The following is a 26,345-nucleotide window of genomic DNA, read 5'->3' as shown; positions in this document are numbered from 1 at the left end:
AGTCCTGGGTTCGAATCCCGGTAAGGGCATTTATTTGTGTGACGAATACAGATATTTGTTCCTGAGTCATGGATGTTTTTTATGTATATAAGTATAATATATTTATCTATTTAAGTATGTATATCGTCGTTTAGCACCCATAGTACCTACAAGCTTTGCTTAGTTTGGGGCTAAGTTGATCTGTGTAAGGTGTCCCCAATATTTATTTTATTTATTATATTATCTTGTGAATCGTGGTGTATGAATAAAATGAAATATTTAATGTCTAATAATATTTTGCTCAAGGATTCCTGCTTCTTAACCTAACCTGTTATAAAGCATGGAGATAACAAGATTAGTCCAAAAGTAACATAATTGTAAACTGATCATATCCGTCTCTATGCAGCGAACGCAACCTGCGCCACGATATCGTGCAACGCCGGCCAGCGTTGCGTCGCGGGCGGCGCGAGCGGCGCGCGGTGCGTCTCGTGCGGTTCGTGTGGAGGAGGCCTACGGCGAGAGCTGTGCGGGACCGACTCGCGGACCTACCCCTCCTGGTGCCGGCTCCAGCGAGCAGCCTGCAACGCCGGGCAAGTCGTCGATCCGTTGCATCCTGGGCCTTGCAAGGGTAAGTAAGTTCTAAGAGACGTTTATCTCTCGGTCCGGTTGCAGTAAACCTGCGCTCCCCGTTCCTTATCTCACATTTACCTACCCTACTTTGACCTATGAATAACAATTCGTATCAAGTTCGATTGTTCAACTTCGGAGCTTAGAGAGCGAGATATTAAGTGTCACTCAGCACTTGCCCCCGTGATATTGATCATCTATTTTGACACCACCTGTTAGCTATGTACCTAACGTTCAATCGCCCATAGAAGTCGATTTCCATCGGCTTTTCTACTATGCGTACACATAGAATAGGAATAGCTAACTCCAGTTTACCATACGGGAAATCTGAAGCAGACTTTAATTGTTATTTTTAAACATATCATTTACATTACCTATGATTTTCCTAAATGCTTTAATTTTCTTTCCAGGAAGCAAAAACATAACGGACAATAGAGTGTCTGACGAGCGAAGCGGAGGCGTCGGAAAGCACGTGCTATAGTCGCATTCTCTATTCCCTGCTGCTTCGGTTTAGATTACCTGCGTTTTGTTCATGTCCGTGTCTAAGTTAATAGTCGACGCTCGAGAAACGAACGATTGCATTTTACTTAAAAGACCATTCATACCCACAAGAAAATGTAGTAAGTAGCGAGATTTTTTGGGAAATGTTAATTTGAAATACCTAATTCCAATAATACAGCTCATGACTTCATTCTGCTCCAATTTGATAAAAGTAAGTAAGTAGATACTGTGTCAATGAGAAGAGCTTCAATCACTGGCTATCAACTTAGGGACATGAACTTTGAAATGTAGGCATTTAATGGCATATTTTTAGTAGTGTTTTGAACTGATATTGTCTATCTTCCTAGTAGTCCGTTTGATTACTAGATTCGAATGAGATAAGCATGGTATGATGAAGGGCGAACTTATTGTTCGGTCCTGCGGACGAGTCAATTTATTTAGTATTAACAAAATTCAAAAACGTAGGTACTTCTAGCATTAGATAATTTTTATCGAACGATACATATTTCGACCTATGTAGATAAATAATTCTATAGTTTTAATTAACACTTACATAATTAAATTTGAGCACCAAATCGTACTTAATATTTAGTCAGAAATATACTTAGAAGGGTAGTTAGCACAAAATTTGGAATCTTATTGTACTAGTAGAAACTCTCTAGTTAAATTGGAATTTTGTTCGTCGATGTGACGTAGCCGCTAGGGTAACTTAAATAATACTTTCATCGGACTGACAATTGTTCTTAAAATTTTATTAACTAAGACTTGATATTTTTACTTGACGAGACGTGGATTTGACGCTTATGCAATATTTATTATTAAGTTATGAAATATTAAGTTTTAGTGCAATAATTTTTATTGAAAATGGTATGATATTCATGTGTGTAAATTTTTGTTTTTAGAAATGAGTCAAACTGTCGTGGCTACGGTCAAAATGCAATTTGGGCATGTTTAGAGTGTTAAATCGTTTTCAGTATTATATGTATTTAAGATTATTAGAATATTCTTATTTTCGAAACATTTTATAAATTGGATGTTAGGTGATTTTAATAGACTGTAGATAAAAAGGTAATTTATTGTTACTTTTAAATTATTTCTAAAGTTTCCAGCACGTCTAATATTGTTAGAGTTAGTATTTCTCGACGGAGTCAAAGCGATGTGTGATGTCAGTTTTAGTGGATTTACTGTGTTGGCGTCCTGCTTACCTAGCTTTAATAAGTAACTCGGTTTCTAAAAGCGCAAGTCGCACTAGTCCACCTTCTTTCCCCTGGTCGGTTTCTAGTTTTAATTCTGTATTTATCTTCGAATTATTTTGTAATTCCAATATGCATATTCGTCCTAGGTCCTACTAAAATGTTGCATAATTTGGTTGCAAATCCTTAGACAAGCCAAGATTGAGACACTTACATGTTAGATAGTGTAATTTGACATTTGTCACTATTATCGATGGTGTAGTGTAAGCTTTTAGTAGATTTGTAAGACACGATTTTGAACTATGCTGCTCTCTGACGATATGAAAATGAACATAAGTACTAAAAGTTGTATTTAGGAACATACAAATATACTGTTTCAAGATCGTGTCATAACTTGTGCGGGCAATAGATTGTACTTAGATGTAGAATGTGGACGTAACTAAATAATACATAATATATGACTTAGCTCTTGTCAATTACTTCCTAGTGCTAAACAAGTTGTTAACTGCACCTGATATAATAATACTTACTTGTTGTAGTTACTCATTGCGAACATTAGATGATGTATAATATATTTGTCCTTGTTGATTACTTTTCTTGGTCTTCATAAATATTTTACATGGAGCATTGGACTTTTCACTTATCCTTTTTTTAGTTTATCCCTTTCCTTGCCGCACCAAACTACATACAAGGATTTCCCAACAAATGCAGATTTTATGAAAACTAATCAAGATTTGTGAGTGTGCACGGGAAAACGTCCCACTTTGTCGATTGCTACAAAGCCGCATTGTCAGTTTATTCATACAAGTAAATCTCGCCTTAATGGTAACCGACAAAGTGGGACGTTTCACTAAACACACTCATATTATTCATTTAAAGATAAGTCACTTTTCCGGAAGTCCAATTAGATAATTATGTACCTTAAATCGAACTCCTAAGGTTCAACAGCCGTAAACGCTCGAACTTTTTTTCATGTTGCTTAATAACTTTTTTCAGGTGAGGCTCTGTTTTTGTTGCCTCTATTCCTTTTTCGTTTGGAGCTAGCCACTGACGTTTGCGTGTGTGATTTATATATAAGACCCATTTTTCATCTCCAGTGATAAGATGGTCCAACCAGTTGAATGTGCGGCGAAAAGACAGAAGTTGTATGCAGATATCGGCACGGCGGTTTAGTTGATCTCTATCAAGTTCGTGCGGTATCCAAACACTGTATTTGTAGTTTTTTCCCAACTCGTGTAAATGTGTTTCTATGGTGACATGAGAGCAGCCTAACTCGGTAGCAAGAGTACGACTCGTTAGCCTCGGATCTCCTTCAATTAAGGTTTTTAATTTGGCTACATCAATCTTCACCGGTCGACCAGACTTAGGTTGATCTGATAATGAAAAGTCGCCACTACGAAACCGCTGGAACCATCGTTTCGCCGTGGCCTCAGACACAACTTCAGGAGCAACACGATGACATATATTACGCACTGCTTCGGCTAGTTTCTAGGTGGTTAACGGCTCAGCCACGACATTGGTCTAAGCGCGGCAGCGGTGAGCGGCGGCCATATATTGGAGCGAGACACAGCGATAGGACTTTTCATTCGCACGTATGGCTGTCGCTCACCGCTTTCGCGCTTAGACCAATGTCGTGGCTAGGCCGTAAGGGTTAAAAACGCTCATAAACATGATGAAAGGAGAATTTTCAATGAAAGCAGAAGTTTACTAGACCATTTTATTTTATTTCCAAGTAAAAAACCTGTCATTACAAACATTTGTTAGGTACGTATATGAAGAAAACTCCGTTGTATTATTATTTCTTATCGTAAGTATGTCAAATCACTTGTTGGCGTATAGTTGTCTGGACTAGATTACATATTACATACACAGACGCTATTGATCGGAGTTTCAACATACGAACCTTAAGAGTATAAATGATCGCAAAAATTAAATCCCTTAGTCAATAAATTCTCAACCCTGTCCGAAAGCACATGTAATATAAATGGTCTTTGACAGAATCAGGACTACATTTTTCCGATTTTTATACAAACTCATAAAACTCGAATAACTTACGATTATGTGCGTATTTATCGATCAACATTAAGTCTATCAAATGACAGTAATGGTTCGGTATTTGTTAACGGACACAATTAAGTACACCTATTAAGAAACGAATATAAAGAAAAGAAAAAACCTCGCTGTCCTATAAAATTGTATAATAATAACACTAAAAAGATCTATAAATGCAAACTCTAAATGAGTACAGTAGAAAAAAATACATCCAAAGGAAAGTTATTTATATAGCTCATTTCGTTCATAGTCTCTATCGTTTACACATTTGTTAACCTTATACCCTATGGTAATAATTAGACAAGTACAAAATGATATTTTATTCTTAAAAATATCTATTCGTAGCCTAGGATTAAAGTCGGTTGTATATTTTATTAATACAATAACGTTAATTGTAATTAACAGTTGCCGCCGCAAGTTCGTTCCGGCGGCGAAGTTAGGATTCGATTCGAACTAGCCGGGCACTACAGGCATCATAAATATGTATCCAGTTTTGCACTGTTATTCAAGGCGATCAGACTATAGTATTTTATGCAACAGGCGTTTAAAGGAGGTCAAAAAAGACGAGTGGCGTGGGTAACAATTTGAGGCGAAGCCAAAAATTGTTATTAAGACGCCACGAGTATTTTTTGACTCAGTTAAACACTGTTGCATACAATACTTTTTCTACGACCATGCACTTAGTTTTTAATAGTTTTCTTGAACAATTTTCGCGAAATTCACACTGTTTCCTGTATTTTGACTTGTCGGCCTCCCCTCTGTTCCTGCCTCACCCTGTCCCCGCACTCCCCCGGCCGGCGCCCCGCGGCCCGCTATATCTCTTAAAGGCTTCCTAACAATGCTTTAAGAGCTATATCGTATGCGTGGGTGCGCGGGGCGCCGGCCGGGGGCGGGCATCTGCCACGTAGGGTTTTAACGATCTATGCACGACACGGTAAATGACGAATAACAACACGGGAGTAGAAAAAACATTGTATACATGTTTATAACCCGCTGTAATACGCGCCTCACACCCCATATCACGTCGCATGCACACTACTTACATAATTTTGTTACAAAATATCGTGTATGGAAGAACTACGCTAAAGGCTAACATGTCACATTACAGTTCTCGATATGTTTTACTTTAAATGTCACACGGTTGAAATGGCACGCTTCAAGCTGAACCTCTACTGATGCGGTGCGTATCATACAGTATACTTCATGTGACGCATACATGAGTCCCATGTCATGTCTAGGCAACAAAATGTAAGAGCAAATAATACTCATTAGACTTCGCGTCGAAATAACTACAAAATGGATACTTATTAGGTAAGTTAAATACTTTTCTTGTTTAGAATGACCCGATAGGTTAGCACTCACAAATCGTTGCACTAGACGTGATATAAATGACAGAGTTCCCCCTACGCTAAGAGCTAACTACGTCTACTTCAACAATAATAACACTTAATTATTGTTTATCGAAGTCACCGTCCAATCGGAATACGTATAAAAACTTCAAATCTATTTCGCGACTTAAAATACGACGAAGAGTTCGCGGTTAAACGTTAACGGTGCAATTCCTTGTTTCGACGATACGAGGCTAACCCTACTTATCAATAATTTTGTAATAAATGCATTTCGTTCATAACTTTCAAATACCGTGGCACGAAACTTTAATAATGTTTGCCTTTTGTTATCTAATTAGGCCCACTTCAAATTGGCACGCGTCGGTGCAATCTTTTTGTCGGTGCAATCAGGTATCTTTTGTTAATTGACCGTCTCAAGTGCCATCGGGCCTTCGTATTTGAAATGGACTATAACTAACCGTCCGATTTAAATTTTAGCTAAGTACGATCCGTTTCTGACAAGATACAGAAATGTCAGTCAATTATTCAATCATAAACGTCACTTCTGACATCGACAGATCCGTACCGGGGGCCCATTTCTCGAAGGTACAAGTTACAAGTCAACGTCAAATATGACAAGTCAGAATAAGATTTCCGCTCGTAACTTGTAACTTTCAGTTTTGAGAAACGGGCCCCCGGTCGATAACTATCGCTTAAAATTCGAATCGGGCAGAACACCGCGACCGCGTCGAAGGGCGAGAAAAATAAATAGGAAAAAATTTGGATATCGTCGACTAGTAAAGCTGATTCCGAACGAAACTGTCAGTTCGACCGACAAACGGTGAAGCCGGACAGGGCTCACCTTAAGGGGGGACGTACGGGGGGGGCTTCCTGTAGGTGGGCGTGGCCTTGGGTCTGGGGGGCGTGCGCGACGCGGCGAAGGGCGGCGGGGGCGGTAGGGCGCGTCGTCGCCGCGGTACTCGGGGGCCGGGGGGAGCAGAGGAGGCTTCTCCTCGCGCATGATGACGGGGCTCTTGTGCACCGGCTCGGCGTCCGCGCGCTCGTCCAGCTCGTCCTGGAAATCACCGGGATGCCCTTCGAGCGGAACGCCTGGCGTTCTTCTTCGTCGCCGACGCTCATTTTTCCTGCAATTTTGAGGTTCAATTTAGAATGGTATCGCAACATTCTGTTGCCCGGGTGTTTGGGCCGATTTTTTTCAAGTTTTCCACCCCACTTTTTTGTAACATGGGTATTTTATACGCGATTCATACTCAGAATCGCGAGGTCTTTTGATCCTGATAGGAGAAAAAAAAATGTCCCAAGATTTCCATACATTTTTCGAACCTTCCATTCCGTTACCGCCATACAAAATGTATGAAAAAATGGTAACGGAATGGGAAAAAAACCTTGGGACACTTTTTTTCTCCTATTAGAATTGAAAGAGCTCGCGATTCTGAGTGAAAACCACATAAAAAAATCTAAATCCAAAAAAAGTGAGGTGGACAACTTTGAAAAAAAAAATGGCCCGCTTAATGTTCTCTAATCTAAACTAAAAAGCGTCAACTTCCTACCGGCCGCACTAGAAATTGACGCTTTTTGGCCCTAATCAAAGTAGTTAGGTATTAATTACATAAACGAGATTGATAAAAACGACTAACAGTGCTTTTATACGGTCGTGATGTACAATTAACTGCGGAATTGCATAGATAAATTATAAATAAATTCGTTGATAAATTTACCATACAATTCTTGCATAACACATTCGACACCTAGAACCCCGCCCGGTGAGCACTCGTAAACATTACTCAGATGTACGTAAATGGACTGGATACTACATTCGTAACAATAATAACATTTAAAACTCTTAATAACTTGCTATACGGCTTGTGAAATACTTTAACATAATTATTATATCAAACAACGAGGCACCTAAAATAATTTCTATCTTCATTCTTGTCAACCTGCTGCAGATTTTTGAGCTATAAATGTACATCCCACAGCTTTTTGTACAATGAATTTTTATTGAAATAATAACATTCTTTTTTGAATAACATATTTTTTTTGCAATCTAACACAGCTAAGCAGCGTGAAACACTTTTACTTATCAGCGTACATTTGCAATGATACTTAATGTGCTTTACAAATAAATATAATAACCAATTGCAAAAACTTAATGAAGTTTTGATCGCGTGCTTCTCCTTATCTCAGTGAATTAGAAAGTGATATTAAGATAATGTACGCCTTTGTAATTAGGTGTAAGTATTTAATTACCTACTTTCGTGAATCAAGCGATATAAAAGTGTAATATCACCTGGGGGCGGGTTCATCATTGCCACCTAAAGTGATCGAAATAGGAATTTAGGTACTGTATATTCAACAGTGTTTAAAGAAAATGCTTAAAATACATTTTGATTAAGATTGGAAGAATAAAATTGTATTATTTAATAAAAAAATTGTGTGATAGGTACGTATCATATAAATAGTAATGGTACTTTTAGTGACTAGCTTATGAACCCTGCATATTAAAATGAATATTTTTATATCGACTAATTTTCCATTACCACATACAAGCTGTAACAAAAAGGAGAATCCATTAGTGAGACTTTATTGACTTCTTTTTTTTCTGTTGTATGGAGAGTTGAGTTAGCTGACTTGGGCGGACATATACAGAAATATATATTATGCTACTTTTTTTGTAAAAAAATGGCGATACCGATACTCTTAAACGAATCACCACTACTAGAGACATACATAACTCCGTATAGACAGATAAAGTCTAAGAAAAAAACGTAGGTACCTCAGTACCATACAGAAAAAGGTACGGTGGCCTAGATGGCGTGACACCTTTGGGAGACGCTCAGATAGATGGCGCTAATATTAATATTTAACATTTTAACACATATCGAGCTAAGAATATGGACCAAATTGTCAAAACTGAGGTCTAAAAGTTTTAAGCCTGTGTCAAGAGATAACAGTCTATGCACTGTGATAACACATTTTACTTCGACAGTAACTCTCTATAATACTCGATCCTCTTTGCCACTACTTTTCTTAGACTATATATGTTATTAATAAAAAACAAATCACTCACCAGTCCGTCGCCTCCTATACAGCACGCAGGCGATGATACCAGCCACAAGCAGCATACACACTATAACCACCGCCGGTATGACGAAAGTGACCAGGTACTCCGTGTAGCCCGCCTCGGCCGTGCCCGGCTTGTTGTGCACGTTCACCGGCCCCGGTAGCGGCGGCGGCTGTTTCACTATCTTAGTGTTCTGGTCGCCGCATAACCCGAGAGGGATCAGTGTGATTGACATCACTTTTTCTTTATCGAATACGGTGTCGACGATGTCTTTTAGGGCGCCGTCGTCGGCGATTATCATTTTGCGGAGCGTCTCGATTTTGTCTTTTGGACAGCTGTCCATCGGTAAGCTTGTGTTGTACCTGGAAAGAAGATAAAGTTATATTTTATATTCTACTAGCTTCACCATCCATAACTAACCTAAGCATTGCGGTCTAGTAACAAAGGCGGGACACCTAAAACCTGTTTACAACGACAACTGTTTTGTCGACGAAATAATTAGTAGTGCCAAAAAGGATGGTCTGTAATATTCCGACTTAGGCCGTCCCTATCGAACTTACAAATAGTGCGATAGGGACGACCTGATGTTTTACCATTAATCGCGCGACCATGCTTGCCTGCCTGATATATTACTACTCCGAGTCTTGGTCTCCGAAGAGTGTAGCAAGTTTTTCAACAAATCTCTTTTTAAGGGAGTTGTGTGTTAGCTAGCAGCGGGCAGCTGCCCGAACTAAATATATATATGTAATACTAAATTGTACAGAATACCATCAGAATATCCGTAATGTTCCGAACTCTGGTGTTGCTCGCGTCTTTATCACCAAAGAGCACGAGCGAGTTTCTCAACAAGTCTCCTCTTGTGAATAAAGGCCGCTGTGAGCTGGCTGCTAAGTGTTTCTCTAACCAAGTTCGATACTAACCAAATAACAGTAGTGCCAGTAGGATGGTCCGTGATGTTCCGAACCCTGATGTTACTCGCGTCCTTATCTCCGAAGAGCGCAGCGAGTTTCTCAACGAGTCTTCTCTTGTTAAGGGCGCTGTGGGCTAGCTGTTCGAACTCGTAGTCGAGTGTCATTTGGAACTCAACGGTGGGTTTGATAGCCGGCGCCCTCATGACTTCTACTATGAGGCTGTCGTAGGCGCTCTTCTTGCTCGAGTCTTCGGCGATCTGGTGAAAAATGCAAAAAGAAATATGTAGAAATTATAGAACTCGAATTTAAAGTCACTCTAAAGCAGTCATATAACAAAAGCTTGTGATGTTAGCCAGTGGCTGAGCCGGTTACGCAAACATAATAGATCGATTTCATACGCTTTTCGCAGTAACATGATCCTCCACGGGTAAGAGCATAGTGCGCAATCGCAAGTAAGGGGTTATAACTATACTCTAACGATATACACAATATTTACCAGCTGGTAGTGCACAGTGCCGACGTCAGCGGCAGAAGGCAGACCGTAGAACTCCTGGTTACGAGCGTCAAACTGCAGCCAGTGTGGCGCCGGGAGTTCGCTACGGTCCATGTAACGCAGGGAGAGTGCGAGGTTTCGTGTTCCACCGTCTTCGGGGTCGAAGAACGTGTCCTAAAAATAAATAAAGTATACAGAGTAAAGTAGAAGTCGAATACGATCGAATTTTTAAATAAGCGCTCCGTGTTCCCGGTTAAAATTAAATAAATAAATATTATAGGACATTCTTACACAGATTGACTGAGCCCCACGGTAAGCTCAAGAAGGCTTATGTTGTGGTACACAGACAGCAATATATATAATAATGTAAATAACGTGGTTATAGATTGTTACTTCTGTTTTATTTTTACTTTTATTGCTATAGTTATGGACATTTAGTGTAGTAAATACTAGTAGGATGAATATTTTTGTAGTAGTTGTAGTATTGTGTTGTATGTAATTATTATATGCATGAATGAATATTCGACACAATGTTTATTGTTAAGAATAAATAAAAATAAAAAAAATATACTTATATATATAGAAAACAAAAACACTCATGACTCAGGAATAAATATCTGTGCTCATCAGACAAATAAATGCCCTTATCTGGATTTGAACCTGGGCTAGGCCAGACCGGTCGTTAATTGTGGCAACGGATTGCTCACGGTTTATCAGTTTCCTTCGGCTTTAGCAACGGTAGACCGGGGTCGCGCGTCGTCCGACCACAGTCGCGACGGCACAATATGTTATGTGTGATAATATAAAATATCGTAGGTCGGGTCATACGGGACAATCGGGCAAAGTCCCCAACGTCGTTGTTACTTTATAGGTTCGGTAAAACATCTTCTACTTACCTTACTATGACACGTATGCTAGTTTGCCAGTACATACTACAAGTTCAGGGGACATCACGTCCATCATGTGCCGGGCGGGTGAGTAATGTCTCGTACTCACCTCAGGCACCTTGTACGACAGCAGATGCCCGACAGTGGCGCGCAGCAAGTCGACCTGGTTGCGCGTGACGGGCGGGTAGGTGTCGGGCGCCACGACACGTCTACTGCGACGAGCTCAAGTGACATTACGTCCAGCATGCGTCGGGTAATTAAACACGTCTTGTACTCACCTCGGGCACTTTATAGAGCAGCAGGTGTCCGACAGTGGCGCGCAGCATGTCCACTTGGTTCCTGGTGACGGGCGGGTAGGTGTCGGGCGCGCGCGTGGCGGGCGGCGCGCTGGCGCAGCGGCCGGCGCCGCGCCACGCCACGTCCAGCACGGTGAGCTCGGGGACATCGCGTCCAGCATGCGCTGGGACGGTTGGTGAGATTCGGGGGACGTCTCCATTATCTGAAAATTAAAACTTGATCATGAGGACGATGATGATGGACAAAAAGTATAGTACGTCTGGAAATTATAAATTGGCTCTAGTGAAAAAGAGTGCGGAGCGCAGGTGAAAAGCGGCATAAGTCTTATATGGGACATACACCCTTTTTCACCTGCGCTCCGCGAAACTTGTACCCTTTTACACTATAGCCTCAGTATTATAATATGATCACCCAAATCGAGCATGAGTTAAACCGAATGAAATGTAACAGACTGATATGCAAGTTGTCCTGCGGGCGAAGCACACGAGTGTGATAATCCTTATTACGTTGGTCTGACGTGATAGGTTTTATCACGCGACCCTGCTAACCCGCCTAAAGTTGCTTCATAATGCATCAAGTGGTTCCTTTGAGTAGCATCAACATCAGGTATCGTTGGTCCACACAAACTCGCAAACATCTCCGCTCTGTGACACATTGAGCACAGTAATAATATCGTGCATATCGGTGTCCAGAAGGTTGACGATGCCTTTTAACTTGGACCTACCTCCTACTCACTAACTCAAAAATGTACCTGCATCAGTTTCTTGATATCGTCCATCTGCGATACATTGAGCACAGTGATGATGCATATCTGTAGCCAGAAGGTTGACGATGCCTTCCAACACGGACCTGCGAAACCAGTGACTCAAATATTTACCTGCATTAGTCTCTTGATATCATCCATAGGACACGCAGTCTCCTTAGGCAGCGTATCATTGGTCCACACAAATTCGCAGACATCTCCGCTCTGTGACACATTGAGTACAGTAATGTGATGCATGTCGGTGGCCAGAAGGTTGACGATGCCTTCGAGCGCGCGGATCTGCCAGTCCAGGTCATAGGTGAAGGTCTTGTTTAGATTGAAGTGCATGACGAACTGGTGGTTGATAGTGCGGGCGGCTTTGTGCTGAAAAAAACATATTTCTGTTAAATAATGCTGGTGCTACTATAATAGGCAGAATTCTACTCCTAATTAGAGTTTTTGGTGGTATATCAGACTGCTTCTGTAATCAGCATCGAGCTGAAGTTGTTTCTTTCGGATTCTTTCTCAAACGACAAACATCAATGGGGTTCACAACGGCAATTGTCAGAGTGGCATTGCAAATGGCGTCATTAAAATTGCCTTTATAAAAAAATATTCTATAAGATATGAATTAGAGGACTAGAATCCAGAATCACAAAAAAATGGGGAAAAAATAGATGAGGTCGACACAGTTCTAGGGATTAACGGGGCGGGCTATAATGACAGAAAATTAATTCGACCGGCAACCTCATATCATTCATTCTTTAATACAAATTGTAAATGAAGAGCGTAATTGTACCTGTTGGACGGTGATATCAAGTGGTCCCTGAGCCGTCCGGCCCTCGCTATCCTGCGCTTCGATTACGAAGTTCCAGCGAGACACGTGCGCTTCCAATGGCCTGAAATGCCATAAAAATACCGTAAAATAAACGAACACAAAAACAGAACACACACACAAAATTATTCCTCCAACAAAGGAAGGCAGATAGGCTTCAAATGAGATAGAGAAGTATTCAGAAATTTTCTCTCAAAATCTTCCCTTAAGAGGTGAATTTTGAAAAATCCTTTTTAGTGCTCCTCTACACCTTATAAGGAACCTACGTGCCAAATTTGAAATCTCTAGAACCAGCGGTTTTGGATGTGCGTTGATGTCAGTCAGTCAGCCAGTCAGTTTCTTCTTTTTATTTAGATTGATTCAAGAAAGTGTACTCACAGTGCATACACCTCCAGCTTGGACGGCAGGAACTGTATCCAGGAGTTCTTGCTGAGCTTGGTGCCCTCCCTCATGTACATGCTGTAGGTCAGGTTGTTGTCGTCCTCTGGATCCGTGAACAGGTTCGCGGGGATCACGTATCTGAACAATACAATACATATTTAAGGCCAGTTGCATCAGCCACAGTTGCATAAAACACATCGACGTCACGCAGCAGAAGCTATGGAAATTCCCGTACTAAAGATTTTGCGAACGCTAATTTCGGTAACAGACGGTTTGGTGAAACCGACCCTTTACCTATGTCACATTTAACATGAACAGTGGCCGTATCATAGTCGTGTTTTTGTCACTTGTCGTATCATGCGGCACTTTTGCACTTAACCCTTTATTTGGCAGGACTAAAAAATGTTCAAATTGCTTTATTTGACAAATGTTCTGAAATGTAGGGTCAAAAATAGGTTAGTAAAAATTACTAAAAAAAATCTAATGTTTTCAGTTTTCATGAAAACCGATGTATATCTAGTATACAGTGCCAAAGTAATGAAGTGTTATGTATGTTCGGTAATGTATATTAGGATAGGCAATGCCAAATATGGGTCAGTGGAATTTAAATAAAAAGAAATAAATAAATTCATTTTTTATTTCATTTGTATACCAAAAATCAAAACGCAGTATACAAAAACCGAACCATAGGTACATTGTTTTGTATGGAAACTCAAAAAGCAATTCCTGGGATTCTTCCCTTTAACAAAAACAGCCTAACATTTAATGCAAAAAACAGTCGTCAACTTTTGGCAATATTTACAGCACCCCATGTCATTTTCAGTGAAAATGAAATGTCCAACATGGCAAATCGTCTGCAGGTAAATATTCATACTCATCATCTTTTTCTTCAATAGAAGCTGCATGTTGAAATGGGGCTTTTGACCAGGTGTAACTAAGGACAAACTTTTTCAGTCTTTTCGGCCTATTGGAAACTGGTGCAATTTGTTTCTTGGCCCTTGTTTTTCTTGTTCCTCGCGTATTGGGTTTTGACGATGTTGGCGTTGTAGTAACAGATGGCAGAGATAGTAACGAAGAAATTGATGGGATATTAAAATAGTCGGGTTCTCGGGTGGGCGAAGGACAAATTTCTCGATTTATTGGGGTCAAAGGGGCAATTTTCCTCTAGATTGTCTGACTGGTGGTTGTATCCTGTTTCGTTAATTTGCTCGTTATTATTACTACTATCACTCTCATCACCGGAGCGAGAGCTACAAAGCAGGTTCAAGCGTTCGTAAGAAGAGTCAAGAGAAGACGTTACAGAGGAAAATTCGGGCGATGAAAACATCCTAAGATAGTCAAGCTCTCTTTCGTCATCAGAATTGTCACTTGTCTCAATAAGGGGCATTTTTAGGAATTAGGGCTAGTATTTTAGCAAATCTTATTTGGACTACATGCTGTTGAGAAGCAAAAATATCTAATTAAACTAATTCCAAAAATTGCACAAACTTGGCAAAGTATATTACAAAATACATAGAAATAAATCGTATTTCGTAGTGAAACTGGCAATGTTTATCACAGTAAACACACACCTATTATAGTAGTTGACCAGATACTTGGCATTGTATATTGTGATATACAAACAGAATTAAACGGCCACCGACGATGCAAAAGCAATCCAATCGGTATACAAATCATAGTAAACACACAAAAATATATCTATCAACCTGCTCGATCTATATTTTAACTATATACACTGTTAAAAACATGAAAAAAAACAGTTAAAACCTTGCGAAGGGGCGGCAGTTTCCATCGGTCGGCCATTTTGGATAAAACTGACAATTAAAAGTGTTGCCACAACTTTGTATTAATTTTTTACCGAATACGTGTAGATTGAGTCAATATTATTTGCTATTAAAAATAATTTAAAGTACTTAATAACTTTTGTAGATTTATTTTTTGTCAGTGTATATCCCAATAAACAAAATCAAATAAAGGGTTAAATACTTGTCAGAACGTGACAGATGGTGATAAATAAATCAAATAATAGACAGCCGTCTTTCTTAGCCCTACATAATTATGTTGTTTAATTCGTCATATATCCATATATTCTTAGTATTGCATATAATCGCGACAGCGGCAGAATCTTGACAGAATAATGTTTTTGTGGTGGGTTTTTACAAAATATTTAAAGACAGACAAGGCCTAAATTGTGTATGAGATAGCAGTTAAAGAGTATTCATGTAGGATTGACTGCACACCGCATTCCTACACATTAGTAGAAAATGGCCAATAATGAAAAAGTTTAACGTCTTACGGACCAATACACAGAAATACATCGTCGGAATAGACTTAAGGCACTATGTTTGATATTTTTTTTTTTTATTTGCCAGCTTATGCGTTGCCCTTTAATCCGCTTATGCGTTTTCAACCTCGAGTATTCCTATAATTCTAATGTATTACCTGAACGCCTTTCCAGCGGCAGTGGCGACCTTCTTCATGTGGTGTTTGAGAGACGGCGGCTTCCTGGTGACGGGGATAGGGAAGGTCACCGTCTCGGTGGTGCGACCGAAGATTGTGCTCGACCGTTCTGATGGGGTCACTGACTCCTGGAATTATGTACACACTGTTATACATTGATTCGATTACTGAGCGGTATATATCGTCTAGTGACAAACGAAACTCACTACGAGTTCAAAGGCATATTTATTTAACCAAAGCGTAGTAACAAAACAAGATTGATTTTTGCTGTTTTGAGTTTGTCATCTGACGAGGTGTTTATGTAATTTAATAAATATGACATAATTTAGCCACTTAGTACTTAGTAGTACCACAGTATAACAAAAATATACAGAAAAAAAGTTTACTATTTGAATGAGCAATTAAATAACTACTTGAAATGTGTTTTCTCACAATAAAAAAAAGCGGCCAAGTGCGAGTCGGACTCGCCCACCGAGGGTTCCGTACAAACTTTCTTTCAAACTACCTAGTAAAAATAATCTCATATTTTCATATAACTCTAATGACTTGACTAGAAGACAAAAGTATAGGCACTAATGAGTATTATAGTGTATAGCGCCATCTCCCGGTCAATTTGCTAACTAATTTGCGCGACCTGGTTTTTCAGGGATAATTCTTTATAATGTTAACCGATTTAAACAGTTTTTACTTTATTGGACAGAAGATGGTTTACGTAACATCTCGTATTAATTTTAAGTACGATATACATCCGCAGTATCCAAAATACAAACATGATTATATTTTTTCTGTAATATATAGCATAAAACCAATGTTTACTAAAATTTTCATATTTTGATCGCCAGTGTCGAGATGTGGTAGTACCGTGATGTTACATTTTATACACCATACAAATATACAGAAAAAAAAGTTTAATAGCTTCATTTGAATGAGCAATTAAATAACTACTTGATATGTGTTTTCTCACAATAAAAAAAAATGTTAAAAACACAATATGTATATAGGTACTTACTCATATTTAGTGATATAAACATGAAGTTGGCACAAGTTGAAACGTCGATTAAATATAGTCAAATTAGATCGCATGTAGCTATAAAACAACCAGTTTTAAGAAAAATGTCGAGTTTAAATGTATTTCAAAAGAGATCATTTCTATCCATAACGAGTCTAATGACTGATGAGCGGCTTAGTTCTAAATTTTGAAAAAAGTTAGTGTTAATTGATTAAGATCAAAAATGCGCCCAGTTCAAAAATACCATGTTATGTATCCCGTGATCACACGCATTCACTCTATTAAATAAACCATTACCACTTGGCTGCAACTGTGCAGTGTACTAGCACTGGTCCCACCAAGGGCCGTTAGCTATCAGCTATAAAAACGAACAAGAGATCATCCGCGTAAATAAAAGAGACGCGATGATAGCGCGGGCATTATATATCCGAGCGATGAGCTACAAATCGCTTGCTATCTCTTTTATTTACACGGCAGTGACTATCTTCTGTTCGTTTTTATAGGCTCATAGTTTACTAGCTTTTGGTGGGATCAGTGCCGTAAGGTGCAGAGTTAGGTGACCCACTGCATAGAAACATGTTCGCAGGTGGTTACTCAACTCTGTAGCTTACTACATTTCTTATTTTCAGTGCATACCATAACCCATTTCTACGAGCCTTATTACTGATTGATACTTACGATAACGGCGGATCAGGCTTATGATGCTGGATCTCATGAATGAAGGGGACTTGACATTTGCAGAGTTGAAAATTGATAAATAAGAACGTACGCTACGTACGTTGTACGTTAAGTATAATTTAGGTAGGCTGCATAATCTTCTTGTTTGGCGAAGTGGTTTTATGATGTTGATATTAGTTCCAGCGAATCAAAAAAAGAACTTTTGAAAGTCTCTTTTACATGACCTCTCAGTAAAGTTCTATCAAATAAATATTGAGTGTTAAATACAGTAGATCTTAGAAAAAAATATGTCCCATGACGGCCAAATAGCTGTATATGACGCCATAGTTGTGACGCATTGTGTTCCATGAATCATCAAACATCATTTTTGTCAATCAGAGGTACCGCCTAATGCAAACTTTTCTGTCTGTGTGTGACGAATGTGTCCTAAAGCTCATTTAGACGGTACGCGGACTTGCATACCGTCTAAATCAGCCCTTAGACTTTATCCCATTTACAAACCTCCTTAGTAACTTCTGTGATCTCAGTCTCAGGCAGCGCGGCCTCAGTCGTCGTTGAAGTTGTCGAGGTTGTCGACGTCGTTGTCGGCGCCTCAGTTGTTGTTGTTGTTGTTGTCGTCGTCGTTGTTGTTGTTGAAGAAGTTGTTGCTGGTGACGGTGCGGTGGCCTCGGGCGTGGTGGAAGGCTCGGTGGAGGAGGGCTCGTTGGACGCGCGAATTATAACTGTCTGCTGAAAGTGCCATGCGACGCTCACACGATGTGCCGTGAAGGGTGGACGTAGGAACAACGGATCCGTACTTTGTAAACCATGTAAAGGCCGAAATTGCAAGAAAAAAACTAGGCTTGCATGTTTATTGCCATTTTATTTTTATTTCATTTCAGATTCCCAAGTTACAAAGAGTCTAAGCACGGTGCTAGTGCGGTATTTGATTGGTGTGCTGAATTGTATGGAATCTCGACAGATCGCAATGCAACTAAAATCGCATACGAGGTCGCGCGCCGTGTAAAAAGGCCCTTATAGCTGAAAGCACAAGTTTTTGCGACGGAAAGATTTGTTTTATAAGTATTAATTACAAGTTTATAAAAGCTTGACCAATTTACAAGTGGGAATTTACAGTGCATGAAAGCTAAATTGCTTATTAAATTCCAACCCCTTTGTGTATCCCGTTGTTTCTACGTCATCAGATTAGTCAGTTATATTTACATATTAATATAAACAATGGAAATGAGAACCGTGAGGTAAAAATGTACACTATTCTAAGTGTTATATCAACACCAGTTCCACTCTGTATCAGAATTAGTCTACTCGTGAAGTGTTAGGTGGTTACGGCCTAGCCACGACATTGGTATTAGGCGACAGCGACGAGCGGTAGCCAATGAAATAGGTGCGAATGAAAAGTCCCATCGCTGTGTCTCGCTTCAATGTATGGCCGTCGCTCGCCGCTGCCGTCTTTAGACCAATATCGTGGCCGGGTCATTATGGTGATTTGTGGGTGTACATACCGTTTCGGCTTCGGTGGTAGTGGCATCGTCACCAGGTACTATGATGACGTGGTCGTGGTCGAAACCTCTAGGACTTGCCGCTGAAGGCACGGCGGAATAACTGATAATATTCGATTCTGATGCTGTTTCGGCGCCGTAGGGAGTGATTTTCACTTTGGGCTCCAGCTGAAATGGTTAAATTTATAAGAAAATAGGTATGGGTGTGTTGTTTAAAATACGATAAGCTTTTTTCACGCAAGGAGTACTAACCTCAAACTTCATGCCAGTGCATTTTAAGTTTCTAGAAGTATTTTGTCTGTCACTTCTTAATAGAGAATTTTGTTGTTTGACAGAAACAAAATAATTTAGAGTATTTTGACACTAGCATTCATACTAAAATAGTCCAGTCTGTGGATTCTAACATTTTTCTATCTACTGCTAAACATGTCAAAATAAATATTCGTTCTACTCTGACGAAACAAAATTAAGAAGAAAAACTATCTTAAAATAAATTTAATGCAAACTACGTCGCTAAAGGAATAAATTAAATAGGGATGAGGATAGTATTTCAAGTTTTTCGACATACGTCACAATATTATAACAAACTATACATGCTTAAAACAGTGTGATGTCAATATCAGCTAGACAGAGTAAAACTAAGTCTTATTTAGGGCCAGTTGCACCAACCACAGTTAACAAACACTTCAATGTCACGACGCAAAGGTCTATGGAACTTTCCATAAAAAAGTTAACGAACGGTTTAACTTACAAGGAAAGGTACCCAACTGTCCGGCTCCGATTTTATTGATTCTTGTAATATGAGTAGCCTAAAATGACAGTCACGTATTTTTTAGCTGCCCAAACTCAATCTGTAGGGAGAACTTGTCCTTCAAAACTAGTACCGAAAGGTGACCGAACCCACTAATTTCTGTAGTGAGATTCATTTAGAGAGGCGGACAGCCAGTACCATTCCTCGTTAGTGCCAGACGGTTCGGTGCAACCGACCCTCAGTATTACAAAGTCGAGCCGAGAAGGACACGAGACACGGCATGCGAACACAGATGCGGCAGCTGGGTTACGACAAACCTCCGTGGTATATGTATTAGTAGCGGTGGGCTCGGGCGTGGACGCCTCGGCGCGCGTCGTCCCCTCGCTGGCCGTGGCGGGGGGCGGGGAGGGGGCGGGGGTGGTGGAGGGCTCTGTGGGGGGAGCGTGGGGTCCGGCGCGGGGGCTGTGGGGGCTGGAGTCGGTGGAGGGGTCGCGGTGCGCGGCGGCGAGGTCTGAAACGTGTCGGTGGTGTGGGGTGACTCGCCGTGGTGGTGGCGGTGCGGGTGCGGGACGGGGGTCGGGGTCGGGGCGGGGGGAGGGTCCACCTGCAGCGCGGGCGCCGCGACACACACTAGGTTAGTACTGCCACCCATACAGACATACAGTGAGCGAGCCCTGTGTGGGGTTATTGGGGCGGCGTTCAAGCTTTAGGTTTGCTCTCGCTGTGAGCGCACTTTTAGCTGCGATTGGAATTCGCTTGCACGGATCTTAAGCGACTGATCGTGTAAAATCTTTAGTAGGGTGCTCTGAAACCTGCGCCGTGTTTTATTTAAGCTTCTGTTAGGGCGAACTCGTGAAAACGCAATAAGTAGTTAATAACGGCACACAAAGCTCACTTGTCAATTATGATCTTTTTATTAGGCATATTAAATTTAAACAATTTATTATGGATGTCGGTGTAGGTATGATTCGTGAAGCGATACTTTCGACCCTAAGCTTCTGAATTAATTCAATTATTATGTTTGATGTATGAAATGTACAATGTTTGATCCAATGTTGGCGACGAAATGTATAACATGAAAACCCGATTAATGATTTTAGTCGAATGTTTGCCAAATATGTTGTTCTGTACGATTCCCGGTGCTATTACAGGGGATTTCAACAGTAGGTATTGAATACGGCATAGCCATTCAACATTCCATGCTAAATAATGTGTCTCGATGGATGCGACTATAATGGCGTGACAGATAAGTGCAAGATTTCATTCCTTTCAGTAATTTATTCTACAAAGGGATATTCATTGGAAAATAATACCTATTGCAATCTTTCCATATTTACATTCATTGGGTTCTTTACTCATTGTTTTTAATGTAATCGAATTCCAGTTTGATACAATCACATTCACTAGCAATATTTCTTCGATTAAACTTATATCGTCATGTTACACAGTGTAGAAAAGTAAACAATCTGAATGATGTATTGTTTGTTAAGCATTATTTACCAATGAATCTATCAATGAGAATCGGGGTTGTAAGGCTAGAGTCCCACTCTAACGACAACAAATCGAAACAGTGGAACTCCAGTCTTACACATGGATGACAGGGCCATACCAGGTAAGGGAACAATGAATCAGACAGGAAACCTCTTATCTTAAAACTATTATTGTTATATTAAGTTTAAAACGGGTCCACACAGAGCGAGTCTCGTCATGCGCGTTTTCTGTGACCGAGCGACTTGCCTCAGCCGAGGCACGTCTATGTTGTCCATTTGCCGCGGTTATTGCCTCGCGACACTGCCCGCTCTGTATGGACCCGCCTAATGACGCGCAGTTATTAGATTTATACATAACGATGAACCATTTTAAGCGTCACCCAAGCACACTTTAGTGCTTGGTTCCTTTACATATCAAGAATCTTATCAAATACTTTCAGAGTACATTTCGTTCTATTAAATCGATCTTACTCTCTTGCAATGTATAGAAACCAGTATTTAGTACTTTAAAATTGTCTTATATAAAAAGTCTTGTCTAAAATGACCTGTAATTGACGAATTTTACAGAAATAATGCCAATTCATCGAGTTGACGGTCAGTTCAAGGTTTGCCAACTAATTTGAATAACAAGAAACAATTGCTCAAAGCAATTCAAGAGAAGGCTAATAGACGCCAATGACTAAGCCATTAAACAATGCATTTGGTATACTTACTCATCGTCATTGATGCAGTGTGCAGACTTATTTATTAGTCATGGTTTTATTAGAATGATACTTCTCTGTCCGTTCAAAGTTCTCCGCAAGGTCAGAAATGTATTCGAATGAGATTTGTTAGTTTTATTTTAACAGAAGCACATGTCGTGAGATGCGGATTTGATTACGCCACAAAAATGACCACATACTATCAGGAAGTCCTGACTTTTATTTACGGTACGGTATTACTGCGATCATGTTAGAAAGACTGACATAGAGACCAGTGACGCATTCTTCTAACGATATGATATGAGTCTCATGAAAAGTAATGGCAACGGATGAATCGGACGGCAGTCGTGCTCGGTTTAACTAAACTTTTCCTTTCGTTTGTATTTTACTTAATTCATTTATATAATAATAAAATATACTGAAATTGCACGCAACAGCTGTTCCGTGGTTCATCTAACGACCACGAAATAAAATCTCAGTTGAAACCTGAACGAATTTACCCGAAGGCATTTTTATAGTTGGATTAGACACTCACTGCACACGAAGTAATTAAACAGACATACAGCATAAGAGCTTCTGTTGCACTTTTTTTAGTACGGAACTTTAAAGAGAAACCGAACGTCACCAATGGGTCTGGGTTTGACAGAGAGTACACTACGTATTCGCATGAAGCGAGAGTTGAACACAACTGTACACATACTCACATATCCTTTGCGCCTCTGTATGAAATCCAACCGTAAGTATAGACCCAAGTAGTAGGTATAGACTTACCATCTCGGGCCCGGCGGGCGGGTCGACGTCCTTGTAGATGTCGTCGTCGTCGGCGTCGTCGTAGCCGCTGTAGTCGCCCGCGTCCTCCTCGTCGTCGTAGTTGTCGTAGCCCGCGCCCGACCCGTCGTCCAGGTCTTGCGGTGACTGGAACAAACAACGACATTGAGCCTTCTGCCTTACGTACCTGGTCCTATTATTTGGGGCCTTTCTAGCTTCTGAAGCGCTGGGTTTGTCGGTCCAAGTTTGTCTTTTTGTTCAACAGAGTTTGATTCAAATCTTTGTATGGTAAATAACTAGCGGACTGCACCAGTAGTGGCTAAGTAGGCAAAGTGCCGTACCATACGATATGTTATACCGGAGTTTGAACGCCAGATATAGTGCGCGTTATCATGAATCTTGTCAGAATGTACGGATATCCATATTGAGTTGGGTTTAAAGATCTTTATTTCTCAGAAGAATTACAATTCACTTGTGTGAGAAACATATAATTTAAAACAAAATGCTTATTAACTAAGTGAGCGCGTAAACAAAAACATTTACATTGTGTACATTTATACACAACGCAGGTAGAATCAAACATTACCACTTGGACTACGCTCGTTGCGCGAGCGCACCTGGAGATAATAACTATTCACGGATATAAAGCAAACCGTGATGTGTTAGCGTGTTTGGCGTTGCAGTTCGGACCATGGTCACATTTCGGACACTGGCGATCAAATATATGAAAGAGGCGCGTTCGTAGCAGCAGGGGCGGCTCACTCCGCAATTCTATCGCCGCGCTACAAGTACATGCTGGCGGCCGCGAGTTCGGGGTGGCGCGCGTTCTCACGGAACGCACGTTCGCACTTTCTATTGTTACATTACGTAGCGAGTTTTTTTTCAAGGTTCATATACGATGTCCACGTGTGGAATGGCTAATAATGCTTAGTTAAATAGACATCATGAATAAAATAGGACAATCTTACACTAATCTTATTGATTAAGTCTAACGGAAAAGTTCAATAAGGCTTGTGATGCTGAAGGCTGCAACAAAAATATATAAATACTGTATATATACCTAGAAATTAACCAAGACTTGAATATATAGTATAACTATTTATCTGAGAATTAATGCCTTTTAATCCATAGGCAACCCTATCCTCCGACGCTTCGCACGTGCGGTTCGTTTCTTTGTTAGAATTTTGTAGGCATTTAAAAAGGCGGCATTTCGTGAACATCAAAGCAGTGGGCCTTCTGTACTTGTACTATTATATATTCTGTGGTAGCAGTCTAATCTCATCTAGGTGAACGCGTACCATGCTTGTATGAGTGAAATATGATAGGTCAACTGTACGCGTTTTTGACAGGGGGTAACTGTGAGGTAACCGAGAGGGGGTAACCGGCACTTTCATCGGGGAGCGGGAGTGGCCATACTGTACGATAGTACTCTTAATTATACTGTGCCATGGTCATGGACTCGAAGTATGTAAGGGTTTGAGGGTCGTTCACCACAGCAGCTGCGCCAGAGCGTCCTGTCGCCAGTATGCTCGCGGCATCAGCGTCCACTATATACTTATATAGTGTTTAGTCACCTGTCTCTTGAGCCGGGGCACAGGTTTGACGGCCGAGAGCCGCCAGCCGATGACGGGCAGTCGTAAGAGGTGCGCGAGCGTGCCGTCACGAGACTGTTCGCGCAGGCCTGCCACCAGCACCTTATGTCGGCCCCATAGCTTCTCGCCACAGCCCACCTGGAATGTCACAAATAATTTGAATTAATGATAATAATGATAGGTACATTAGTTTTCACAAATTAGAAAAACCCGTTCCAGCGCTAAAGCCGCTAAGATACACGCTCAACTTATAAGCAATGCTAATGACCAACTTAGATCATTGACGTTCCAAATTGTTGGTCCAGAGTAGAATCACCTCATTCAGATGTTGATCAATATCAAGTCCTCGTGTACTGGGCTGAGGTAGGCCTCGGTCATTTTGAATGTCGCCCGCGGCGTCACTAGGTAAGTACCTATACTATGTTTGATGATGTTTGGGAATTAACTTTTGCGAACACACCATACAGACGTCGCGGACGACGGACCGATGCATGCCACCCGCTGCAGATTCTGATCTACAACCAAAGTCGTAGGTATCACGGCTGCAATTAGATCTGTATGTACAAAATATTGACTCACGTTCAGAGAGATCGCAGTCGTGGCGTCTCCGTGCCTACGCGCGGCTGATCCGGCACCGCTCATCAGTACCGATTGTTTTCGCGCCGTTTCAGTCTTGTACGGCTCGATCCAGAACTCATCCTGCAAATATATAAAAACATTTACAATACTACTATTAAATACATTGATAAATGGATGGACTATGTGAAGAATGATATGAGAGTGAAAGGTATTAGTATGGAAATGACTGCTGATAGAGATGAATTGAAGAAGATCTACTACACCGCCCTAAATAGTTAATGGGAAAAGGGCAAGTGAATGAAGAGTGATGATAAATAACCTAAATTTTTTAAAGCATTAATACGCAGTTCAATAGCATAATTTCGACAATTGGACTTCGAGATAGAAGAAACTAAAGGCCAGTTGCATCAACCACATTTGACAGACACATCATCGTCACGCAGCAGACGTCTATGGAAACTTCCCATACTATAACATTTGACGAACGCTTTAACGGTGACAGACGGTTTGATGCAACCGACCTACATCAAATGTGTAAATAAATCTGTAAATTATAAATTAAAAATAGATATCATACACGAAAGAAAAAACGACAATAACCAAACCGAACCCGGGTCTTCAGCTTACGTGGCTAATAATTTGATTTGCTCCCTAGTTGTATAAATCAGTAAATCCCGAAACACACATAAATACATACTAGACATACCTATACTTCACAAAGTAACACGTAATCGCAGTCAATAAACTAAATAACAAATACTTGATAGGAAATTTAATATAGTGACAATAGGTACAGATGTAGTGCGAAAAGAATTTCCTTTGTACCTATTCTTACGGAAACGTACGAAGCTGTCATGCTATTTCAGTCAGTCTCAGTACAAGACGTACTGACACTGTTTGAACTAGCATGAGAAACACGATTTTTTACGGAAAAATACAAAGGAAATTTATATTACCACCTAAAGTCTTCCTATACTTGCGTGTGGCAACTGGCAAGCGAAAGTGTCGTCATGGGCGTTTATAAGAGCGATTTATTATAGAAACTAATTAATTAGATCGCTTAGTTACTCAGCCATCATGACTGCGATCATGCAAAGGCACCTATAAAGTATGACACGTGATATAAAACAAGTTAATTAAGGGCTGGTTTTTCAATCGCCAGATAAATAATATCTGTCAGATAAATGTCAGCTGTCACTGTCATTTATACGAGTGATGAAAAGGATAGTGATAACTTTATCTGGTAGATATATTTATCTGGCGACTGAAAAACCGGCCCTAAAGAAGTAATACACCCATCGTAAACCGTCATAAAGAGAATGCGTGTTTTATACCAGTGGTTTCTGTATATTTTGATTTGTAATGCGAGTCTGCTGTTTGTTGCCATTGAAAGGCCCGAGGAGAACGCTTTGTGATTTACGGATCTAGTAAGTTGTTGTCACACTTGTCACATACAATGTCATCCTCCATCAGCAAAATATTTTGGAAGCCGCAGCGAACCAGAGCC

The 26,345-nt window shown here is 40.4% G+C and overlaps 2 protein-coding genes across 2 annotated transcripts in view; one reads left to right on the top strand and one right to left on the bottom strand.

Annotated features, from left to right (window-relative positions):
- The window catches only part of LOC125234605 (follistatin), a 66,623-nt gene extending 63,698 nt beyond the window's left edge, over positions 1–2,925 (top strand). The window contains exons 5-6 of the mRNA XM_048140927.1: positions 386–607; positions 1,017–2,925. Coding sequence (XP_047996884.1) covers positions 386–607; positions 1,017–1,087 — 293 coding nt within the window. The 3' untranslated portion in view covers positions 1,088–2,925. The remainder of the gene's footprint in view (positions 1–385; positions 608–1,016) is intronic.
- Positions 2,926–6,405: 3,480 nt separating this feature from the next.
- The window catches only part of LOC125234359 (dystroglycan 1), a 176,975-nt gene continuing 157,035 nt past the window's right edge, over positions 6,406–26,345 (bottom strand). The window contains 17 exon segments of the mRNA XM_048140549.1: positions 6,406–6,635; positions 6,638–6,763; positions 6,766–6,825; positions 8,772–9,127; positions 9,686–9,933; positions 10,173–10,343; positions 11,335–11,498; positions 11,501–11,555; positions 12,231–12,479; positions 12,895–12,994; positions 13,309–13,449; positions 15,754–15,899; positions 17,960–18,187; positions 18,961–19,125; positions 22,671–22,814; positions 24,242–24,397; positions 24,839–24,958. Coding sequence (XP_047996506.1) covers positions 6,544–6,635; positions 6,638–6,763; positions 6,766–6,825; positions 8,772–9,127; positions 9,686–9,933; positions 10,173–10,343; positions 11,335–11,498; positions 11,501–11,555; positions 12,231–12,479; positions 12,895–12,994; positions 13,309–13,449; positions 15,754–15,899; positions 17,960–18,187; positions 18,961–19,125; positions 22,671–22,814; positions 24,242–24,397; positions 24,839–24,958 — 2,721 coding nt within the window. The 3' untranslated portion in view covers positions 6,406–6,543.

The sequence above is a fragment of the Leguminivora glycinivorella genome, chromosome 16 (assembly GCF_023078275.1).
Source record: "Leguminivora glycinivorella isolate SPB_JAAS2020 chromosome 16, LegGlyc_1.1, whole genome shotgun sequence".
Classification (NCBI taxonomy): Eukaryota; Metazoa; Arthropoda; class Insecta; order Lepidoptera; family Tortricidae; genus Leguminivora; species Leguminivora glycinivorella.
Note: the sequence above shows the minus strand (reverse complement) of the source record. Positions and strands in the feature narration are given on the sequence as shown.